The 20,514-nt window shown below is 55.6% G+C and overlaps 1 protein-coding gene across 4 annotated transcripts in view; it reads right to left on the bottom strand.

The window, feature by feature from the left end:
• Nucleotides 1–1,421: 1,421 nt before the first annotated feature.
• DCP1B (decapping mRNA 1B) overlaps nucleotides 1,422–20,514 on the bottom strand; it is a 53,096-nt gene continuing 34,003 nt past the window's right edge. Inside the window, exons 4-11 of one of the 4 annotated variants that reach the window (XR_003680200.2) lie at nucleotides 18,619–18,685; nucleotides 16,392–16,527; nucleotides 10,323–10,451; nucleotides 8,158–8,835; nucleotides 5,972–6,220; nucleotides 3,849–3,974; nucleotides 3,671–3,726; nucleotides 1,422–3,557 (exon numbers count right to left, since the gene is read on the bottom strand). Coding sequence is in view for 2 of the 4 variants with exons in the window: in XM_024129203.2 (XP_023984971.1) it covers nucleotides 3,894–3,974; nucleotides 5,972–6,220; nucleotides 8,158–8,835; nucleotides 10,323–10,451; nucleotides 16,392–16,527; nucleotides 18,619–18,685 (1,340 nt within the window). In the remaining 2 variants the exon portion in view is untranslated. Of the gene's footprint in view, nucleotides 3,558–3,670; nucleotides 3,727–3,770; nucleotides 3,975–5,359; nucleotides 5,642–5,971; nucleotides 6,221–8,157; nucleotides 8,836–10,322; nucleotides 10,452–16,391; nucleotides 16,528–18,618; nucleotides 18,686–20,514 lie in introns of those variants that run through there. The other 3 variants (XR_003680201.2, XM_024129203.2, XM_028490849.1) reach the window with 3 other exon arrangements.

Here is a 20,514-nt window from a genome sequence, read left to right as displayed (position 1 = left end):
TTTATTTATTTATTTATTTTTTGCGGTACGCGGGCCTCTCACCGCTGCGGCCTCTCCCGTTGCGGAGCACGGGCTCCGGACGCGCGGGCTCAGCGGCCACGGCTCACGGGCCCAGCCGCTCCGCGGCACGCGGGATCCTCCCGGACCGGGGCACGAACCCGCGTCCCCTCCATCGGGAGGCGGACTCTCAACCACTGCGCCACCAGGGAAGCCCCCCCCAGTCTTTTAGACTCCGGCTCACACCTGCCGGTCCCCCACCTCTCTCCTGCCGTCTAGAACATTCTCTACTTCCTCCCCGCTGCGCCCCCAGTTACCTCGCCCAGGAGGCCAGCTGTGCCCGTGCCCAGAGCCGCCGCCGGGGGAACGGTCGGCAGTGCTCTGCTTTCAACCGCCCCGCGGTGTTTTAAGACCACAATCTGCACACACAGGTTTTATTTGTGTGCTTTTCTCAAGGCTCTGTTAGGAGGCATTACTCATAACTCAGTTTGGTGGAACCCTATTGAGATACTCAAGGTCGAGTTAAATACACCAAGTATCTGTAACCGCCTCCCTCCCCCCGCTAACTGTACGAGAGGTGGGTGCCGAGGATCTGAAACCTGGAAACCAAGCATTCAGCAACAGGCTGGGGAGATGCACCCTTCTGTAGCCAGGCAACCTTCCACGATGCAGGGCTGCTCCGGCCTGCCGGCTGCGGACGACACGTGTGACCTCAGAGGCGGCTCCGAGCTCCAAAGCCTGGAAGCACCTGATTTCTTTGAAAAGAGAGAAGGAGGCACGGGTCTGAACGGAGCAGCAGGTGGAAAGGCAGGTGGCTTTTTGTCGGTGGGAGAGAGCAGCTGGGCTGTGGAGACGTCGTGCCTGACGCTGTGCCCGGGGCGGGGGGCAGTCCTACGCTCCTCTCCCGCCTGCGTCTGGGTGACATCGTGCCGGACACGTGCAGCCTGGCATTCAGAGGCCTGGACCTGACGTGACAGCTCCCGTCCCTGGGGCCACACACCAGGGACGTCGGTCTTCACGGTGTCCGCTGATGTGTCCTCTGGCTGGGGCCGCTCAGCGGCTGGAACTTCCTCTGCAGGACGTGTGTCCTCCGACGTGCACTCCCCCTTCAGGAGAAGAGACCGCAGTCCTGCCTGTCCTGGGCCAGGACCCGTGGGCCGTGACCAGTGTCTGAGGAAGAAGGGACACCTGGGATGCAAGCGACGCGGCGCCCAGCCTGGGGTCTCCGCCAGCCGCCCGGGGGAAGGGCGGGTGGGAGTCGCAGGCTCGGGGCACGGGAGGTCCCTGAGGGTGCTGACGAGGCTTCTCACCCTCTGAATGGGGAGAGGAGAGCACGCGTCTTTGCAGGGACCGTCCAGGACTGTAGGGCCTAACAGCACCTCCTCCTCCGGCGGCGGGCGAGGCCCTGGGTTACTCGGACTGACGTGTGTGTCTTGAGGAGCTCAGGGCGCCTCCCTTGGGGGGAAGGGGTGAGGCGCACGGTCCCCCATCATCCATAAAGGAGTGAGGGAGAAGAGGGTGCAGCGCCACAGTGTCCTGTGGGCGACAGGCGAGGGCGCTCTGGCTGCCGCGGGCCTCACCCCAGCGGGAGCCCCGTCGGGCCGGACGGAGCCTGTGCCTCTCAGCCCGAGGAGCCATTTCCCTACATCGCTCCCATCGGATCCCTGCGAGGACCCGAGAGCTGTGTACTGCTTTCGTTTACAGGTGAAGGAACAGCATCTCAGACGAGGTCCCTCGCCCAGGACGTGAGGGCAAGTCCGCCTGACCAAGGCCCCGTGTTCTGTCCCTGCACCAGGCAGAGCCGACTTCGGACACTTCTCCAGGGTTGAAATCCAGTGCCCGGGATAACGCTGCCCAGGGACCCATCTCAGGCTTCCTTCCCCTTGGAATTCAACTGGCTTCAAGCTGCTGCCTGAAGCCAGCGACATGCAGGAGGGCGTCCAGGATGGTCTCAGAATTCGGGGTGAGGTGGGAAAAAGGAAAGTGAGTTTACATGTGAGATCTAGTCCTGGGTGCTTAGATAACCCTGCAGTCCATTTCCCGGACCCTCCAGAGAAAGGTCTTGGGACAAAGCAGCTCCCCCCTGCTTCCCACACAGAGGAAGTCAGCTCTTCATCTCCGAGCCCTTTGAAAGGGGGCTCAGTCTTTGGTCTGAACAGACTGGGCCTGTCACTTTTAAAGTGGTTCATTCCAGTAAAGGATGGAGAATTTGTTTTCAAAACAGACCACTGTGGTGCTGACCTAGAAAGGCCCAGGGAAGCCTGCGGTGTGGGTCTGACCACACCGGGCACGGGGGGCCCCCTCCAGCCACAGTGCACGGCCACCTTTTCACAGTAGGTGCTGCAACTGAGAGTTCTATTTTATTTATATAACAATCAAGTAGAGGAATACATATTTCAGAAATTAGCCACTTGCTACCACAAATATAGGAGAAGAATTTTCAGTGGGATTCATTTCTCCCCAGCCGGAGAAGCCACCCTAAACGTGTAATTCAGATCAAAGACGTGCCCGCGGGTTTTAAAGGTCGCCCGCGGGCTGGGAGACGGCGGATTTTGTTCCGCTCTGCGTGTGTGCCGCCGACGTGAGCGTCACCGACGCGGGGCAACAGGGCCGTGTGTCTCCCCTTGCCCCACACTCCCCGTAAGAGGCCTGGAACGCTGCCCACGCAGTGACGGGCCTCAGGGACCCTGTGGTCTGTCAGGGCGTGAGGCGCTATAGGAGGCGAAGAAGCGGAGGGAGGCGCCCCTTCCCGACTCAGAGGGACCGGCAGCCCCGCACCCCGGCCTCAGGGCGCCCGGCCAGGTGGGCCCCTCCTCGAAGGGAAGGCGCCCTTCTGCGGCGGGCGGAGGGGGGGCGCTCCCCGCAGGCCCTTGCCTGGTTACACGCCTACCCCAGGTCTGAGCTTCCAGTTCACGTCTGGGCATCAGAAGCTGGGAGGAAACCTCCTTCCCCGCCTCCTCTGTGACCCCTAGAAGGAGAACGAGGCCCGGCTCCTGTGGGGGCCTCTAGAGATCCTTTTGTGGTCCAAGAGTAAACAGGGCTATAGAAGCACAAAGCTCACTTTACCTCCAGCGCGCAGCAGGGGCCACCTCCGGGGCGACTCAGCCCGGGGAGGGCTGGCGGGGAGCAGGCCCCGGTCGCTGTGAAGGCGAGTCGTCAGCCGGCTGCAGGACCTCAAGAATCCTGCTGTCGAGCCCGCACTCCACGGCCTCCCCCCAGAGGCCACGGACCGGCCTTAAGATCGTCTGTGACCTTCCTCTCAGCACGTTTTGCTGAAAATGAGGAACCGTTCCTTTGGAGGCAGGCAGGCTTCTGCCGGAAGGAGCGGACAGACGCGGTGTTGCTGGAACTCTGGGCCATTTGTGGGCCCCTAAACAACTCCCCCCCGGAAACTGGCGAGAAATACCTTTAGAGATCATTTCCCTTCGAAGGCCCAACGGATGTTTACAAAGGAAAGGTTTACTTTGTCTGGAAGAGGCTGGCGAGGCGCGTCAGGGGTCACGGGCTGACACTGCCACCTGGTGGTCGGCACGTTCTCCGAGTTCCAGAAATAACCGGGGCTGCTCAGAAGAAAGGAACCACGTTCCCAGAACGGCCCTTCCCACAGAGAGATAACTCGTCTAAAAATGGCCCAGTACGTGTAAGAAGAAAATCATTTTAGCTGGGTATTTACCGTGTGATGTGAGCAAAGGACTTCTCCTACCCACTCAATTCTTGGTACCAGGTGCACTGAAGAATGTAATGAAAAAAACGCGTGACTGAAAAAAGCCTGGAGCATTTTACTTCATATAATACATACTTTTAAAAAAAGGCAGAAACATTTAGGGAAACAACATTTGACATGAAAGAACCTGGAGCCGGAGGGCCTTGGAGATCAGCCTTAAAATGTTTTGCTTTCACAGAGTCTTCTTCATGGCCGCTTGTGTCAGGCTGAAGAGATAGGCTTCGTAGATTATATTTAAGAAGTTGTCGTCATTCTGGAAAACAAAAATCAAAAGCCCCAGGGGGAAGTGATTTGGTTGGCAGAAACGAGAGGTCTTCTCTGTCTCGGGGCTGAACTGGCACCTTGATCCTAAGATGCTCCTCTCCACCTGTGCGCGCTCACGGCGGCTAGTTTCTAAGCTGAACAGTCAGCGGGGCAGCAGGCCAGGCCAGAAGGGTCAGCTGCCGGTCCTCGGTGGCCAGCCCGGGACACAGCAGGTGCTCGTGGCCTGCAGCTCAGGCGGGCACCAGCCTCGGGGCAGCCCGGAGCGGGCCGGCTCCTGAGAAGCCTGGCCTCCTGTGTGGAGAGACCTGGGACCCCCGGGAGGCTGCACGGGGAGGACATAAACCCAGCTCAGTCCTCTGAGCCTGGCTGGGCGGTCACTGGTGGCTCTGAGAGGCCCCCGAGTCGCCCACAAGGGGTGCCTTCGTTGTTGGGCCTAAGTTAAGACTTCACTGGCAATGTGCTTGGCTGGTACCCTGCCAGAGCCAGTGCATCTCCGCCCCCCTGCACCACCCGTTAGCTACGGAGAGCTCTGGCCTTGGCGAGCCGGCAGCGGTGAGACTGCGGGCTCTGGGCCCCTCCTGCCGCTCTCGGGGCCGAGGGGACCACCGTCCCATCGGTGGTTTTCTCGGTTTCTGATGTTGGAGACAGCTCCCTCCCACCCCGTCCTATCGCTCTGGCGGTTCTCCCGCGTTTCACACTCCCGCTCGGCCTGGAGCCAGGCTACCCTGGCTTTCCTGCAAAGTCTCCGAGCACGAGCCTGTGTCCTAACAGCAGGCAGAGAGCAAAGCTGAATGCCTGAGTGACTGCCGGCAGCTCATGGGGAAGGTGCCGTCTAAAGCACAGGGAACGTGAAACGCAGGCCGGGTGGAGGGAACGGACATATGGTCTCTAACGAGCGAGGTCCAGGGGCTGCTCCAGACTTTAGGGGTCCCCATTACTGCACAGAGATCTTTGGAACAGTGTTATTAAATGGAATAAGCCAGAAAAAATGTGGAACTTTTACATTCAAGTTTTTTGCTTATTGCTCACAGGAAAGGAGCTAACAGATGTCCTACCTAAGTCCTCACGAACTTCTCATGAATGGCTTCTAGAAAAGGTGGGAAAGACCCTTATTTATGAATTAGTCAGGTGCGGTCATCTGTCGTCCGTGTTTAGCAGATTGCTCCTCTGCTTTCACACTCAGATGCTGCTTTCTGGCCCCATTCCATTCCTTCTCCCTCAAATATGTTACCTTTAAAAAAACATTCTTACCGACGCTACTACGGCCTTTTTGAGTAGGATGAGACAGAGCAAAAGTGCCGGCCGCTCTCAAGGTCGCCTGACACTCAAGCAAAGTACCACAGGACCCTTACAGACTGTCTGCGAAAAAGGTACCTCAGTACGTGAGCTGAGGTGTCTGCGGTCCGTCTGGGTGAGCGCACTGCACTTGGCGAGGCCTGTCTCGCGTCTGGGGTGGGCTTTGCCACCCCCCGGCCCCGCCGTGCAGCTCTGCTATGCACTGGCTGGTGACCTCAGGCCGGTCCCTCAGCCTCGGCGTCCTGGTCTCTAACTCCGTGCCCGGCCCAGAGCTCTGTACGAGTGTCATCGCCCTTGTTACTTCATAGGGGCACGAGGAAGCCATCCCAGCCTGTCCTCACTGGCAGGTTTCGAGGTCATCTATAAAACATGCCGCGGTCGTCACAGCCATTCCTGCCGCCCCAGCTGCCTCCTCCCCGAGTAACGGCCTGGACGCTGCCGCGGGCTCAGGGCAGCCCTCCCCTCCCCTCCCCTCTGGCTCCCGACGGCCCCGCAGACCTGGGACCCTGCCAGGGGCGGCGTCACCTCCTCCTCTTCTGCCGGGTGGCACTTGAGGACTTAGCCCTCCAAATCACAACGCCCAGAAGCGCTGGTCTCGGGGTGAGCTGCTGCAGCGCCCTCTCACCCTCGGGGAGCGGGGCAGCAGGCCGCTGGGAAGGGCCGATGAGGAGGCAGGCGGCGCCCTCCTACCTGGACGAGGTGTAGCAGGGCCTCCTGGAGCTGCGGCTTGCTCAGGGCACCGCCCGGCGTCCTGGGGGGCTCCGGCGTCCGCAGGGGCAGGAGGGGGCCGCTGGGGCTGGCCGCTGGGTCCTGGCTTCCCGGGGGCAAGGGCCCGCTGCCCCTCTCTGGCGGCGGGGCCCAGGGGGGCTGCGCGAACTCCAGTGGCGACATGAGCGGAGATGGGCCCGCGGCGGGCGGGGCGCGCCGGGGCGAGAGGACCTGCGGGTGGGAAACGGGCCGACGGGCGGGCGGGTGAGGGCGGCTCGCGCGCGGGGCGGGCGCAGAGGGCGCGGAGGACACGGCGGGTTCAGCGTTACCCGTCGTGGCTGCGGGCGACGGGCGGCCAGCCTCCATCTGCACGCCCCTCCCTCCGGGGCACCGGCGGCCGGCGCCTGCCGTCTGACTATGCTCCTCACGGCAGGCAAGGCTCGCGCTCTGGGCAGCACCTCCTGTCTCCGGCTTCCTGCCATCGCCTGGGGACACACGCCAGGACCCCAGCCTTTCCGCAGGGGCTGTCCGTCTGCGTCCCTGCCCGGCTGCGGCCCCGAGTGTCCGCCGTGAGGGGCCCACCGGCCGCCGCCCGCCCCCTCGCCTGGTGCGGCGGGGCGGGCAGGCGGCGGGGTCACCGTCCACCCCACCTCCTGACTCTCCGCGCTCGGGTCTCGGGGGCAGCCCTGGGGCCACCCCTGCAGGCGTGCAGGTGGCCCGTGCGTCTGGGCGGGTCTGTCCGCCTCTCTTGGCCAGCAGGCCTAAAACCAGGGGTCCCAATAGTGTGCAGTTGTGCAGGCGACATCTGACCCGCCTGACGCTTACAGCCACCTCTCACTCGTCCCCAGCTCAGGTGAGAGGAGAGAGCGCTACTGTTAGCCTCCTGAGGCCCAGGGGCCCGTGAGCACAGGCACAGGGCCAGCCGCGAGGAGCTGCTGTGGTTCAGAAGCGCCCTGGGCGTCGTCGTGGGCACAAAGTAGCCTGGAGGAAGGCGGGTGGTCTGCTTAACCGTCCCTGTGCGCCGTCGCGAGGAGCGGTGGCTTCGCGGGCCGTCGGAAGAGCTCCGCGGCCCTGCACCCCGCGAGCGCTGGAAGGGACCTGCCTGCAGAGGGCGATGGCCAACGATTAGCCCCCATTTCCTAGGGTCCAATCTAAATCCGCGGGGGAGAGAGCAGAAGCGGGGGGCGATGTGACAGTGCCGTGAGGATGAGGGCGGGGACAGCCATGCCTCCAGAGCGGCAGGCACTCAGATCTGAGATGTTCATCAGTGACAGGCAAGAACACTCCGACCCACAGTCTCACATACACGAAGTCTCACATGCACCGTACTCCGCACCGATGGGCTTTGTTCCCCAAAGGGAGAGATTCCTGAGGCACTGTCGTAAGCTACTTGCCAAAACACGACAGAAGGACCAACGTCATAAATAGGGAGAACGGCCTAATTTTTAAACCCAATGCATTTTCAGTGAAGTTGTACCAATCCAAGTGGAAAGAAAAAAAATCCGTCCGATCTCCGGATGTTACCCACAGGCAGTGAAAAAAATGGAAAAGCTTTCGGTTTTCTCACTGTTCTAAGTTATTAGTGACTACAGAGAACCATCTTCCCTGGGAGGACAGAACATTTCTAAGAATTACAACATTTCCCCTCTCTGGCAACCAGTGTGTACGTCGCGGGCAGGGAGAGAGCCTTCTACCTCTCCTGACCCCCATTAAGCTACACCTGCTCAGACAGATAAGGAGGCTGCACCTTCCGGGGTCAGTGACCTGCTTTTCTGCTGACCTCAAGCGCCCAGGGCCTGCGGCGTCCGCAGAGGAGGGGAACGCAGTCAGTGCTCTGAGCGCGGCCTGGATAATGAACGTGCGATAATTTACTGTGGACCGAAATAACCAGACGAGGTCAGCTGTCTGGCATCCCCGGAATGATTTCAAAGGACTTCAGACCCTAGGTTTCCGAGGTCAAGGATCTGGGTTTTCCCACGGCCACGTCACACCTCGTCGCATGAAGGCTTAACCGTAGGAATGAAGCCTCTGAAGGGAGGAGCCCCCCGATTGCTGGGCCGAGGCCAGATTCCCTCCCAGGCCGGAGGCGAAGGCGGGACGCGATGCGCAGACGGGCTGAGGCCCGCGTCCCGCGCCCTGGCAGCACCTCCCGGCCGGCGGCCGCCTACCTGAAGGAGGGGAGCCTGCTGCTCCGCGCCGGGGGTCTGGTCCCTCCAGGACTCCAGGGGGTTCCGTGCCCGGGCGCTCGGGGTGGCCACGGGGAACTTGGCCGCCAGGGCGGGGCGGCCGGGCGCCGGCAGCTGCTGCTCCTGCTGCACCGCCTGCAGCTTCCACAGCAGCTCCCGCGGGGAGACCTCGCTGGGCCCCGGGGGCTGACGGCCGGGCCCAGGGCCGGGGGGCGCTGGCCTCGGGAGCGCGCGGGGCCCCGGCGTCTCGGCCGAGGCGGCTGGTGCCGGCGGCCCAGGGATGCTCTGGAGCTGGTCCGGCGGGTTCTGAGTCCTGGGGGCACCGTGCGCGCGGCGGCAGACCTCGGGGCCGCGGGGAGACCCTGGCCGGGCGGCGGCTCCACAGGGCCGGCTCTCGGGCAGCTCTGCCAGCGGCTGCAGGTCCGCGCTCCCGACCAGGAGCTTCTGAATGGCGGGACAGAGCTGCTTCTCGACCGGGGGCGAGCGTCTTCGGGGTTCCTCGTAGGACAGGGAGCGGACGACCCCCTGCCGGATCGGAAGCTTCTCTTGCTGCTGCTGGCGGAGGGTCTTTGGAGGCCCCGCGGCTTCCTGACACGTAGCTTTGTCCTCCTTCCCGAAGAGAGCCGTCAAGGACAGGTGCTGGGGTTCAGGGTCTGAGGTCTGGAACAAATAACCACGTCTGAAAATGCGGCCACATGTAATTTGGTTATATGGGGGGCAGTGAAACATAACTTACCTACCCGATGATTTCTTCTATTTACAAAGAGTCAATTAGAAAGGATGAAGCAGCTTAGTGATAATAAACTCTACACATTTGGGACCTCCTTTTTAATGTCAAAAATGTTCACAGACTTCTCCCTCCCACCCCCGAGACAGCTGTTATATGATCAGTATCTGCTGACTGAGAAACAGGCACATGATCCTTGCGGGGCCTGGGGTTCACAGGCTGGGGACCACTGTGGCACGAAGCTACAGACACTAAAAGGCACATGATCTCTTCAACAGGAAGCCCATCTATCCCTGCAAAGTGCAGGGAGACGCTGAGGACATGGAGAAATGCGAGGATTTCAGAATTCCTGGAAGTATTCCCCAGAATTATAGAGATTGGGGGCTGGAAAGAAACCTAAGTCGTTTAGCCTAACTTGATCCTTCCAACTACGTAACAGTCGCGATAACAACCCGTCAGATGCGTGACACCCCAACCCCTGCCCGCCCTGCGCCGCCGTGGCTGGTGACCACCCGCTTCCTTCCCGCCCTGTGTCATCTGGCGTCTCCCTGCTGCTTTCTTGCTGGGCTAAGAAAACACGAGATTCTCCTAAAGTCAACATATTCCAGTTTCTCTCTTAAAATAAAAAATGTCCATGAAAAGCAAACTTATAATAAAAGCTAAAAGATAATTAGAAAAGACTTATTTTCTACAAAATTCAATATAAGACTTGCATTAGCCAGTCTTTATGTTTTCGGTGTCCATGTTCATTTTTTGGAAATTGATTTAAACCAATTCCCTTGAAACAAAACCTTTAGTGAGGAACAACCATAAGAACCAGAAGCGGCCCCACTCAGTGACGGGACTTGCAGATTAGAATTTTGCTAATGCTGGACTCTTCTGAAAAATATATATGCTCACACAGAAACTGCTGTCATGCTTACATCTTAGATGCAAAAACAATGACAAGCCATGGGGTCTAAAGGGGGATTTGACACCAGTCCTTAGACCAGGAGTCCCATATACACACACACCGCCTGGCCCCGGACCTGGCCCCGGCGGGGGCGCGTGGGCTGTGGCTCCCTCAGGGGCCGTGGGACACCAGCTTTCCCCCCCGGAAGAATACAGCCCGACGTGTAACGGTCCCGTCAGCTCTGACATGATATTAGGTTGCTGTGTTTTTAGAATACATTATCCTCCAAGGAGTTCCAAGTCCACAAGGGATTAGCACAGAGTAAGGGAAATGCCAAAAGGAAAAACTGCAACCCCTTTCTAGGAAGAGTAAATTATTAATAGTGACAAAATCTCTACTTTGAAATCTCTCTTTCCTGGATTGACCTTAGGGCACCTGCAGAGCATCGGCCCCGCCCGGACCGTACTCCGGGCCAAGGTCCCTCAGGAGCCCCACAGGGGCCCGGGCGGAGAGCAGAGGGCTGTGCACCTGGCCGGGCCGAGGGCCGCGCTGCTGCCGGCTCCCACCGGGCTTCACTGGAATCGGCTTGATGAGATTGGGGTTGTCGTAGATGGCGGACGAGCTGCTGATCTGTTTGGGCTCAGGACGGGCTTTACACTGAAACGGAAAAAAGAGCCTCATCTTTGGTGTAAAAGAAGCTTTAATCTTTTAAAAAGAACGCATCTTCTTGCTCTTTATTTTATCTAGTTGGTACTTAAAAAAAAAAATAGATCTCCACATACAAAGGAAAATCCCTTACTCTCCTCTGATACAAGCTACGTTTGAGTATAAGTCAAATTCAGGTCGAATTTTTCTTAGTTTGCGCAATGCCGGGCCCTGAAGTATTAGGTCGGCCTGCAGGACCTGGAGGCCCTGAGACGCCTGGATGCCTGAAAGGCCGCGGGTCACCGGGCAGCAGCCGCAGCCTCCCGCCTGCCCTCCCGGGATACGGTGGAGGAAGCGCCCCTTCGGTGCGTCGTCTGGGCCGCGCGCGGGAGACTTCTGCGCGTGGCTGGCAGGTGACTGAGGCTGCAGCACTGCGTCCTCACGGCGACCAGCCCTTTTAAGTCGACAAACCAAAAAGTCAAGCCGACCCAAACCGCTGATTTAAAAATTACTAACATCATCTTTATTTAACAAATGGCTTTTTGCACAAACAGAGTAATTCAAATCCCAGTGTTCGGAGCCGCTCGCTACAGATTAGAATTTCACAGAGAAAGAGACCAGAGACAAGCCTCGTCGTTTCAAACCCTGAGTCATTATCACGCATTAATTTCACCAACCATGCGGTCACTCACACAGTAGGATTCGTAACAGAGGGGGCACAGCAGTGATGTCTGGGTTTCCCTTGTTGAAACACCAAATAAAACCCACTGTAAAACGCGACCTTCTGCACTGTGGACTCCGCGGCATCGTTAGTTTCAGCTGCACGGTTGGGCCCTCGGGCCAGGACACACCTCACCATCCCGAGGTGGAGTGGCTGCGAAGGCAACCTTGTCCCTGGGGTCCCACGGTTCCCGGTGTGCTTTATGGCTATTGGTTGTATTTTCTACTCAAGGATGTAGGGGCCTGGGGCCGACTACCACCATGCTCACTTAGGTTTGTAACGTTAACTGCACAAAGGACTAATTAATTTCTGCCCCAAATCTGTATATTTGGCAATACTACTGAATGGCACGTGAAGCCACTTTGAGTCATAAAATATCGTTTCTAATTCTTCTTCGGGGAACGATGGCTGCGGGACCCACCGGCCTGGATTCCAAGGTGCGGATCACCAACGCGAGACAAGAGTGTAGCCTCATACGGTCACCGACAAAACGCTGGCGTGAAAAGCCTTTACCGCCGGCTGGCCGCGCAGAGAAAGGGGCCGCTCGGCTCACTTCCGCGAGTGGCCCTGTCTGTGCGCAGGGACCCTGGGTTGCAAACTGCTTCACTGTGTACCCACTCATGGGGGCCGCAGACAGCTCCCTCCGAGGAAAATGGCCAGAAGCTGCTTCCTGTGTCACTAGGACGGGCGACCTACCAATGAGGCTTCACTGTCATGTAAAAAGTGCCCAGAACGAAACACCACTGATCTCGACACTCTGCAGCTCATTTTCCATTTGTTTAAGTTTCTATGCCTCTCTCGACCCAAACACTTTAAACTACTTGGAAAAACATGCAGAGTTGGAGAAAGTATAATGGATTCTTTTTTTTTTTTTTTTTTTTTTTTTTTTTTGTGGTACGCGGGCCTCTCACTGTTGTGGCCTCTCCCGTCGTGGAGCACAGGCTCCGGACGCGCAGGCTCAGCGGCCATGGCTCACGGGCCCAGCCGCTCCGCGGCACGCGGGATCCTCCCGGACCGGGGCGCGAACCCGTGTCCCCTGCATCGGCAGGCGGGCTCTTAACCACCGCGCCACCAGGGAAGCCCTATAATGGATTCTTGACAGAGTACCCAAGGCCTTAACAACAATGTCACGTGAGCCCATTTTATCACACAAACACATGTGTCCACGAGGGGAGAAGAGTCTGGGGGAAAATACACTAGAAGTGCTAAAAGTAGCCATCTTTGAGTGGTAGGATTATGGGTAGTTTTATTTTCTTTCTTCTATAGTCTTGAATTTTCTCAGTGAACATCAGAAGACACAGTGATTTCTTTAATTTCATAAATCAGTCAGAACCACAGCTAGAGGACAACTATCCACTCTTGCCTTAGGCCACAAAACCCAGAATAGTCTTAAATACAAAAGAGTCCACTTATTCTTTTCTTGTTCTTTTTGCAGTAGCGCTGACTGGCAACGTTGTGTGAGCTTTAGGCGCACAGCAGTGATTCAGTTACACACGTATAAACGTGTTCCTCAAAACAGCCCACTTCTGGGGCTCCCCTGGCGGCGCGGTGGTGGAGAGTCCGCCTGCCGAGGCGGGGGACGCGGGTTCGCGCCCCGGTCCGGGAGGATCCCACGTGCCGCGGAGCGGCTGGGCCCGTGAGCCGTGGCCGCTGGGCCTGCGCGTCCGGAGCCTGTGCTCCGCAACGGGAGAGGCCGCGGCGGCGAGAGGCCCGCGTACCGCCAAAACAAAACAAAACAAAACAGTCCACTTCTGAAGGCTCAGCACGTAGCCCCGCGGCCCAAGACCGCTCTGGCCCGGCTGCTTCCCCGGCTCACCTGCACCCCGGCCCCGAGCCTAACCGGGAGGGGGAAGCTCAGAGTCACAGCACCGCTACTTCACAGCAGATTCACAGAAAGTTGTTTCTTCGGGGAGAAAACATAAAATACCGGCCAAAACAAGGTTTTAAAATTACTTTATTAACTTTGCGTAAAAAGTTGTGTCCGGTGTCACCAGGCCTCACTTTATCGATATTATCTTCCTCCAGCTCAAAATGTTTCCTCCTCTTACTTTTGGGGATTTTCACACATTTACGAGGTTTAGAGTTGGAGAGGCCCTCAGAGGTCATTCAGGTTAATACGCATCCAGAGCAGTGAAGTTCTTCTGTAACATGCCTGGTATTCATCATTCTGTCTCTTCTTGAAAACCTCCGGTAACAGGAAATCCACTTCTTCGCAGCAAGAATCCTGAGGAAAGACCGTGTTTCCATGTCCCTTTCCTGCACCTGGGGCCCAGTCCACTCCTGATCCCCCCATTGTCTGGCGCGTCCGTATGTGTTGGGAGAGCAGATGACACAGCATAAGGCAAGGATAAAGCAGGGCTTCCTCGCACGAGGGGACTCCTCGGGGGCAAAAACACCCGGTGGGCAGATCAGAAACCACACAAGGGACAAGGAACACGGGAAGCAAGCCTTCAGAGACGTCACCTGTTGCCAGGTAAGTAAGGGAGGAGAGGGCCGGCCTGCGGAGAGGCGGGACGGCGCTTTCAGGAAGCAGCACTGTCACTCGGTTGGGGAGGAGCTCCCCACGTCTGCAGGGGCAGCGGAAGCACAGGGCGGCGAGGCTGGAAGGGTCACCCGAGACCGCGTGGCAGGGCGCTCGCTCGGAGGGCCCGGGGTTTACACTCCGGGCGGTGAGAAACCGAGAAGGATGTGGACCAGGGGTCCCAGGACCGTGCAGGCGCTTCTGGACGCGATGTGACGTTACCTGGCCTGTGACGGCAGAAGGGAGAGCTGCTTCTGTTACTTACTGCACAGTTGGAGCGATGAACGTTATGCACAGGACATGTATTTGAATTTATAGCGAAGCAGAGTCTGCACACTGATTAGACCTCTGTCTTCCCTTCATGTCAACACGGCCACAACCGGACAGAATGTTGTTTCGACCCCAACAAGTTTATGCGCAGCGGGAGAGGCCGCTGTGAGTGTAACAAATGAGGAAGAACAAATACATTCTAAAGAGGAGCACACGGGTGAGTGCAGTGGAAGGGACAATGAATCTGAACGGAGAGATCTGGGAAAACTCCGCGTAAGAAGTGGCATTTTTCCCGGGCCTCGAAAGGGTTGTAGATTCTGAAGGGCAAACAAAATAGGGAAACACTGCAAGTTGTGGGTACAGTACAAAGTGATGGCCAGGACCGGGCACCGGTACTTCTGAGTGTGCGTGAGCTCTGCCTTCAGAGGCTTGGGGAGCAGTGCCTCACCCGCTCCCACCCCCCGGCCTGGAGACAGAGGCTCAGCGGCCCCGCAGGGCCCCCTGTTGCAGGGGGTGCCTCGTGACGGGCGGGCAGGAGGCAGGAGCGAGGGCAGAGCCGAGGCTGCAGCCTTTGCCGGGGTCTCTGCACTTTAGGACTGGCGTGTGTGAATCATTTCAGGGGCTCCAGATGACAGGAGTGGCCCTGATACGACGGGGGCAGAGGACTCTCGCCCCGGGGTAGGCGGGCAGACAGGGCTGGGTCTCCCGGTCACAGGCACCCTCCTGGCTAGGCCTCTGGTATCTCCGAGAATTGGCTGGTTGGGGAGGGCCAGTCTCTCCCCAGCCAGACTTTTAACAAGTCAGAACATCAAAAAATAGAAACAATACAGTATGTGTGTTTGCGTATGTGTCTGTGTGTTGGGAGGAGGGAGGGAGAAGAAAGAAAATAATTTTTCTTCAGCGTTTGCATTTCTTATCTATCCTGGCCACTGTTATTGCCGTTGTCACAGAACCTAAGTTCCTCGAGGGCAAAACTGGCGCCTTTAAGATGAATCTTCACGGTGCCTGACACGGTACGGTTAGTAAAGTATAATTAAGTCACTGGGACATTTTTTCACGGCTGTTGAAGAATCAAACAAAATAAAAAGCGGATCCAGAGCTCGCTGTTACTGGCCGAAGCCGGGGAGAAAGCAACTGGGTCGGGGCCATGACAGGGAGGGCGGGTGAGACCGTGCCTTGTTCACATTCGTTCAACGAGCCCTCGGGCGGGCAGCCTGACCCCCTTCGGGACTCGCACAGCGACGCCTGCGGGGGCGTCTGTCTCCAGCAGTGCGGCCTCTGGCCCCGCCTCCAAGGCACGTGCAGAAGCCTGGCAGGCTGTCCCCGGGGAGCCCACGCCGCACACGGCCTTTCTGACTGCTTCCTGGTGTCATTTAACTTGCTTTCTACCTGCCCTGTTCCCCTCCCCTGTCATCTTCTGTTAGCACTCAAGACTTAGGTTCAGGATCAGCTCTTCTGGCAGGAACACTTCCAGGCGCGCCGCGTACTTGACGTTCAGCCGCTGCGCGCGGCCGCCCGACCCGCCCGTGGTCAGGTTTCCGGCCGCCTTTCTCACAGCACTAACATTACTGACGATCCGTGCCTGACTCAGTTACTCCACCAGGGCTTGAGGTTCTGTCATTCCGTCCACATTTAACAGCTGGAGCTCTGTGGTGGAGAAGGCCTTTCCCGCATCAACCTGGATTATCTGGTGCCCCTGGCCAGGCAGGATAAATGCTTAATTTTTTCCACCGACTGCGAATTTTCAGAGGAAGGGGGTTGGATGTCCTTCCGACTGCTAGTGCCATAGTACCACCAAGGATAGCCATGATTATTCCACACAGGTTGTGCTCGTTTCTTGTGAATTTTACCCCAGAGAATTTTATATTAATTTGTTGCTACTGTCAATGGGGTCTTCTTATTGGAGACTATTTGTATATACGAAGGTTACTGATTTCCCGGGCTGCCTTTGAATCCACTTAAAAGCAGTCTTCACCCTACTAAAAGCCAATAAAGGGGCTTCCCTGGTGGCGCAGTGGTTGAGAATCCGCCTGCCGATGCAGGGGACGCGGGGTCGAGCCCTGGTCTGGGAGGATCCCACGTGCCGCGGAGCAACTGGGCCCGTGAGCCACAACCACTGAGCCCGCGCGTCCGGAGCCTGTGCTCCGCAGCAAGAGAGGCCGCGATAGTGAGAGGCCCGCGCACCGCGATGAAGAGTGGCCCCCGCTCGCCACAACTAGAGAAAGCCCTCGCACAGCAACGAAGACCCAACACAGCCAAAAGAAATAAAATTAATAAACTCCTACCCCTAACATCTTCTAAAAAAAATAAATAAATAAAAGCCAATAAAGATCGTACTTCTCCCGCGCTTCTGTCTGACGGAAGGCACGGCACCAAGCCCGTCTCAGCGCGCAGGTCCCCACCGTGGAATCCAAGTGCATCACGGGGAGGCAGGGCTCACCTTCGTGTATTCGTCTTTGGCCTTGGTAAGCATCCGTAAGATGTCCGCCTCCCTGCCCTCTCCCGAGCTGAGGCTCACGGGGGACGCCCCCACTCCCGCTCCGCGGTGGGCTTTCAACTGTTCGTACTGAGTGAGGCTAGAAAAACAGAAGGGAAAACCCACACCAGAAAAGCCAACTCAACACAACCGGTTTTTGAAACCATCCAGTTCTCACCCAGTTGTTTTTATCTTGTTATAATCATGTTAGAAATAAGACTGCTGGAACTGAAAGAAGAAAAATGGGAGTTGAGGTCCTGAGTACCCCTCTAGAGTGGGGTGGGCCACCCCTGCCCAGGCCTGTTTTGTACAGAAAGTTAATAACGCATGGCCTGTGGCAGCTGTCACACAGCCAGGGCAGGGCTGAGCAGCTGGGATGGAGACCGGTTGGCCTTGCAGGGCCGAAAGTATTCACTACCGGTCTTTCTCAGAAGAAGTTTGCCAACTCCTCACTGAGAGCAGTAGAAAGGACTCACGTGTTGTGAGGAAACCCAGTTTAGGGTTCTCAAACCCTGGGCAAAGCGCACGGCAAATCGGGCGTCTGCCCCTGGTTCCAAAGGGCCTTGAAGTCGAAGCGCGGCTGATTCCAGCCCCTCGAATCCTGTGGTTTAGAAACACAGCGAAGATTCCACCCCAGGAGAGGGGTACGAAAACATCGTGGTGAGCAGCGCCTTCTGTTTTCCTGAAAACAACACAGCAGGGAGGCCAGATCGCCCCTCCGTGCTACAGCGGGGCTGAGAGGAGCACTGCTCCGGCGTGGGCTCTGACTGCAGCTCACGCGCCTTCATCGTTGCCGCGAAGCTTATGGGGAACGAGGCCTGAGCGCTCAGTGAGAGGCTCAGCTCTAAGTGAGGACAGGCAGGGAATCCACACACATCGGCGGCTTGCTGCTCGCCGGCTATCAGTGCCCAGCCCCAGCTGCGAAGGAATCACCGGGGAATCTGACAATCTTTACGCGGCCTCTTGGCCGGGCCACAGGGTGTTTTTTAATCTGCGTGAAATCCTGCTATTATCACCCCTTGCACAGTTTACAATAACACGGGTGTTCTAGGAACTCACTGTTATGGTGGTAAATACCAGTTTGAACACACTTAATCACCACCTGCAGCTTGAGCTGGTTACCTAACGTTGGCTCTCACAAGCTAGGCTTTTCAGAAATCAATCTTATTTATAAAAAAGTACTCCCCACATTCCATATTTTGGGGTCACTTTTTAGCCATTTCCTTGACCCGGGATTTAAAATTGAAAAATGGTTCTTTTGCAGACGGAGCTTCTCTGTCGAATCCGTGCTGGCGGCAGCCAGACCCTGTGTTTGGCCGAGTCCAGTCCTGGGTCAGATCCAGCACGTGCTGGAAACTCATTTCCTTCTGAGGCTCTAAACCGTCTGCATAAGTGCAGGGAAATAACTGCCTCCCAGTGAGCAGGCCTGGGGCTCAAGAACCGGTGAAAGGGGTTGATGGATCCCAGAGGAGACAGCATGCTGACCTGGGCCTCCTCTCAGCGTCCTCAGGGGAGCAAGAGTGGGACAGGCAGACCGCCATTTCAGTTTCCCCCGGTGCAGACTGGGGTGAATCACAAGGCCTCGTGAGATTAACAAAAAAAGAGACTAGTAACGAGAGAGACAGAGAGACAGAGAGAGAGGCAGAGAGAGGGGCTGTCTACTGATCACTAAGTTAGTATTAGCTCAGATACTCCCAAAGGAACTGAAAATACAGACTCTCCGAAGCCCTCGCAGGGTCAGAAGGGAGGGAGGTCTGAGCCCCACGGGCAGACTTCAGGGCAGGAAGGGTGTGGGCACCCAAGAGAATCTGGGGCAGCCTTTTAGAAGGGCTCTGAATGTTCTCTTCACTGAGATATACTGATAACTTTTCAAGGGAAAAAGCTGCTAATTTACAAAGGAGGATAATATTAAGGAAAACTGCCATCTGGAAAAATTCATATTATAGATTCTTCACACGTGCAGAAAAAAAATGAGGGGAACCCTTCTACGTAACAAATCTTACCTAGTGGAAATGTAAAACATTCTCATTTATGTTTATTTTTCATTTATTAAGTAATAGTGAATGTGTTCCTAACCACGGTGAAAAGGACTGCTGTCAGAGATGTGCTCTGTTTAGATTACAGTGTAGCTACGTACACGTAGAAATACAAAGCACCAGGTCCTGACAAATACTCAGCCCGCAGCACTTACTTTTTCATAAGCTCTGCAATTCTTTGGCATTCTTCCTTGTCGTAAAACCAAATTCCATAAATGGACACTGCAAAAAACACATCAAACCAATTATGAGCATCTTCAAAACTACAAAATGGAAAGAAATTCACTTTCCGTCTTGAGGGAAATACATACTTCTTGAATAAATGAAACCAGTCATTGGAGTTCAAGCCTGAAAACCTCGCACTGGGGCTTTTTAGGCCCACAGAGAACACACACATGTGCACACACACACACACACACGCACACACAGACACACACTGAAGTATGTTGTCCTTAAAAATACAGCGCCTGAACACAACAGGCACGTGGCGAATGCTTCTAAAACGGATGAACAGACTGAAAACGAGCCTCGACTCTAAGCTCCAGCTCTGAAACATCACTGCCGCCACAGGCCCGGCACACACTCACACACACTCCGTTTTCTTTGCTGAGTATCGGAAACCTGAAGCACAAATTAGGCCTGGGAGCCTCCCTCCCTTCCCCTTCTCCCAGGAAGGTGTCAGTAACTGAAAGATTGGCTTTGAAAGCCCTGAGTGAGGACACGGTGCAGGAAAAACAAAATTCAGTAATAAATCTCTGACTCCAAAGTGTCTGCACGTAATATTTACAACTGTTGAAAGATGAGGTACAACTCTGACTGAATGATTTAGTAGTGAAAGAACAATGTGGCATTATATAGCTGCTATTGATTCATTTAACAATTTTCAAACAAATTGTATACCTTAATATGTGCCTGTCTAGGTCATTTTTATAGCAAAGGCTAAACAGGTCCAAAATACATTTATAAATATCTAGTTGAGGATCTGGTGGTATTAATCATATAAATAATATACTAACTATATATACATGTTAAAAAAAACTTCACCGAAATAGCTGCCATGTTATGATAGGGTGATGAAAACCAACATATTTTTAAAAGTAATTATTTTAAAAATTTAAACTTACAAAATATTTAATTATATGAATATAATTTGGTCATTAAAACAGCTGTGATATTTTGACAACTTTTCCCCCCACTCACCTGACCAGTGACTCGGTGGGCATTTCTGCTTCTTGTTAGTCAAGATTCAGAAATCAAAGGGTACAGGAGATGTCGTTTTAGTCCTGTGTTAAGCAGATGTCTTTAAAAGGACCCTATAAATTTGAACTATCAACTTGCCAAAAGGGGGCAATGGCGTCAATTTCTTGTGTGATTCGTGCACCAGGAATCTTTATCTTACCTGCGTGTGCGGGGGGGGGGGGGGGGGAGGGGCAGCTTTTTCTTGATGGAACCATTGTGTCCTCTTAGAAATACACACACATACTCCTCTTTGATACACGGATACTCTGGAAAAAAGAACGTCTGAGTTCTAAAGCCTATGCGCTGAGAGCCTTAATATCAAAAAGAAATTCTTTCATCTCAAGATCATTAAGCGAGTCTCTGAGAACTTGATTCCAGGCTGTTCCCGGTCCATCAACCCTAATCCCCAGCGCCAGCTGCCCCAACAGCTTCCCACACGCCGACCCACCTGCTCTGCGCTCCCCTGAGCGAGAGTGGATCGGATCACCGACATTCAGCGACTAAAACATCTGAAGACGTTGTATGTTTTGGAGGCTTTAATCCTCGTTACAAAACCAGGATCCTGCTCTATTCTTTGGTTAGAGAGAAAACTTCCTTCCCTTGGAGATGGAATTTTCCAAAACTATCAAAGCAGGAAAGAGGTAACAGGGGAGAGAAACACACAACTAAGAAATTCGAAGCCCAGTAGCAGGGGAAGAACAGCCATTTGTGTCTCTTCAGTAGAACATATAAGTAGAAATATTTTGGGTGCCATTTTTGGGGGATGTTACACATTTGTGGCATTTGACATAAGGAACTAGGTTCTCATAAGG

The sequence above is a fragment of the Physeter macrocephalus genome, chromosome 6 (assembly GCF_002837175.3).
Source record: "Physeter macrocephalus isolate SW-GA chromosome 6, ASM283717v5, whole genome shotgun sequence".
NCBI lineage: Eukaryota > Metazoa > Chordata > Mammalia > Artiodactyla > Physeteridae > Physeter > Physeter macrocephalus.
The sequence above is the reverse complement of the archived record's forward strand: the minus strand, read 5'-3'. Positions and strand labels throughout refer to the sequence as shown.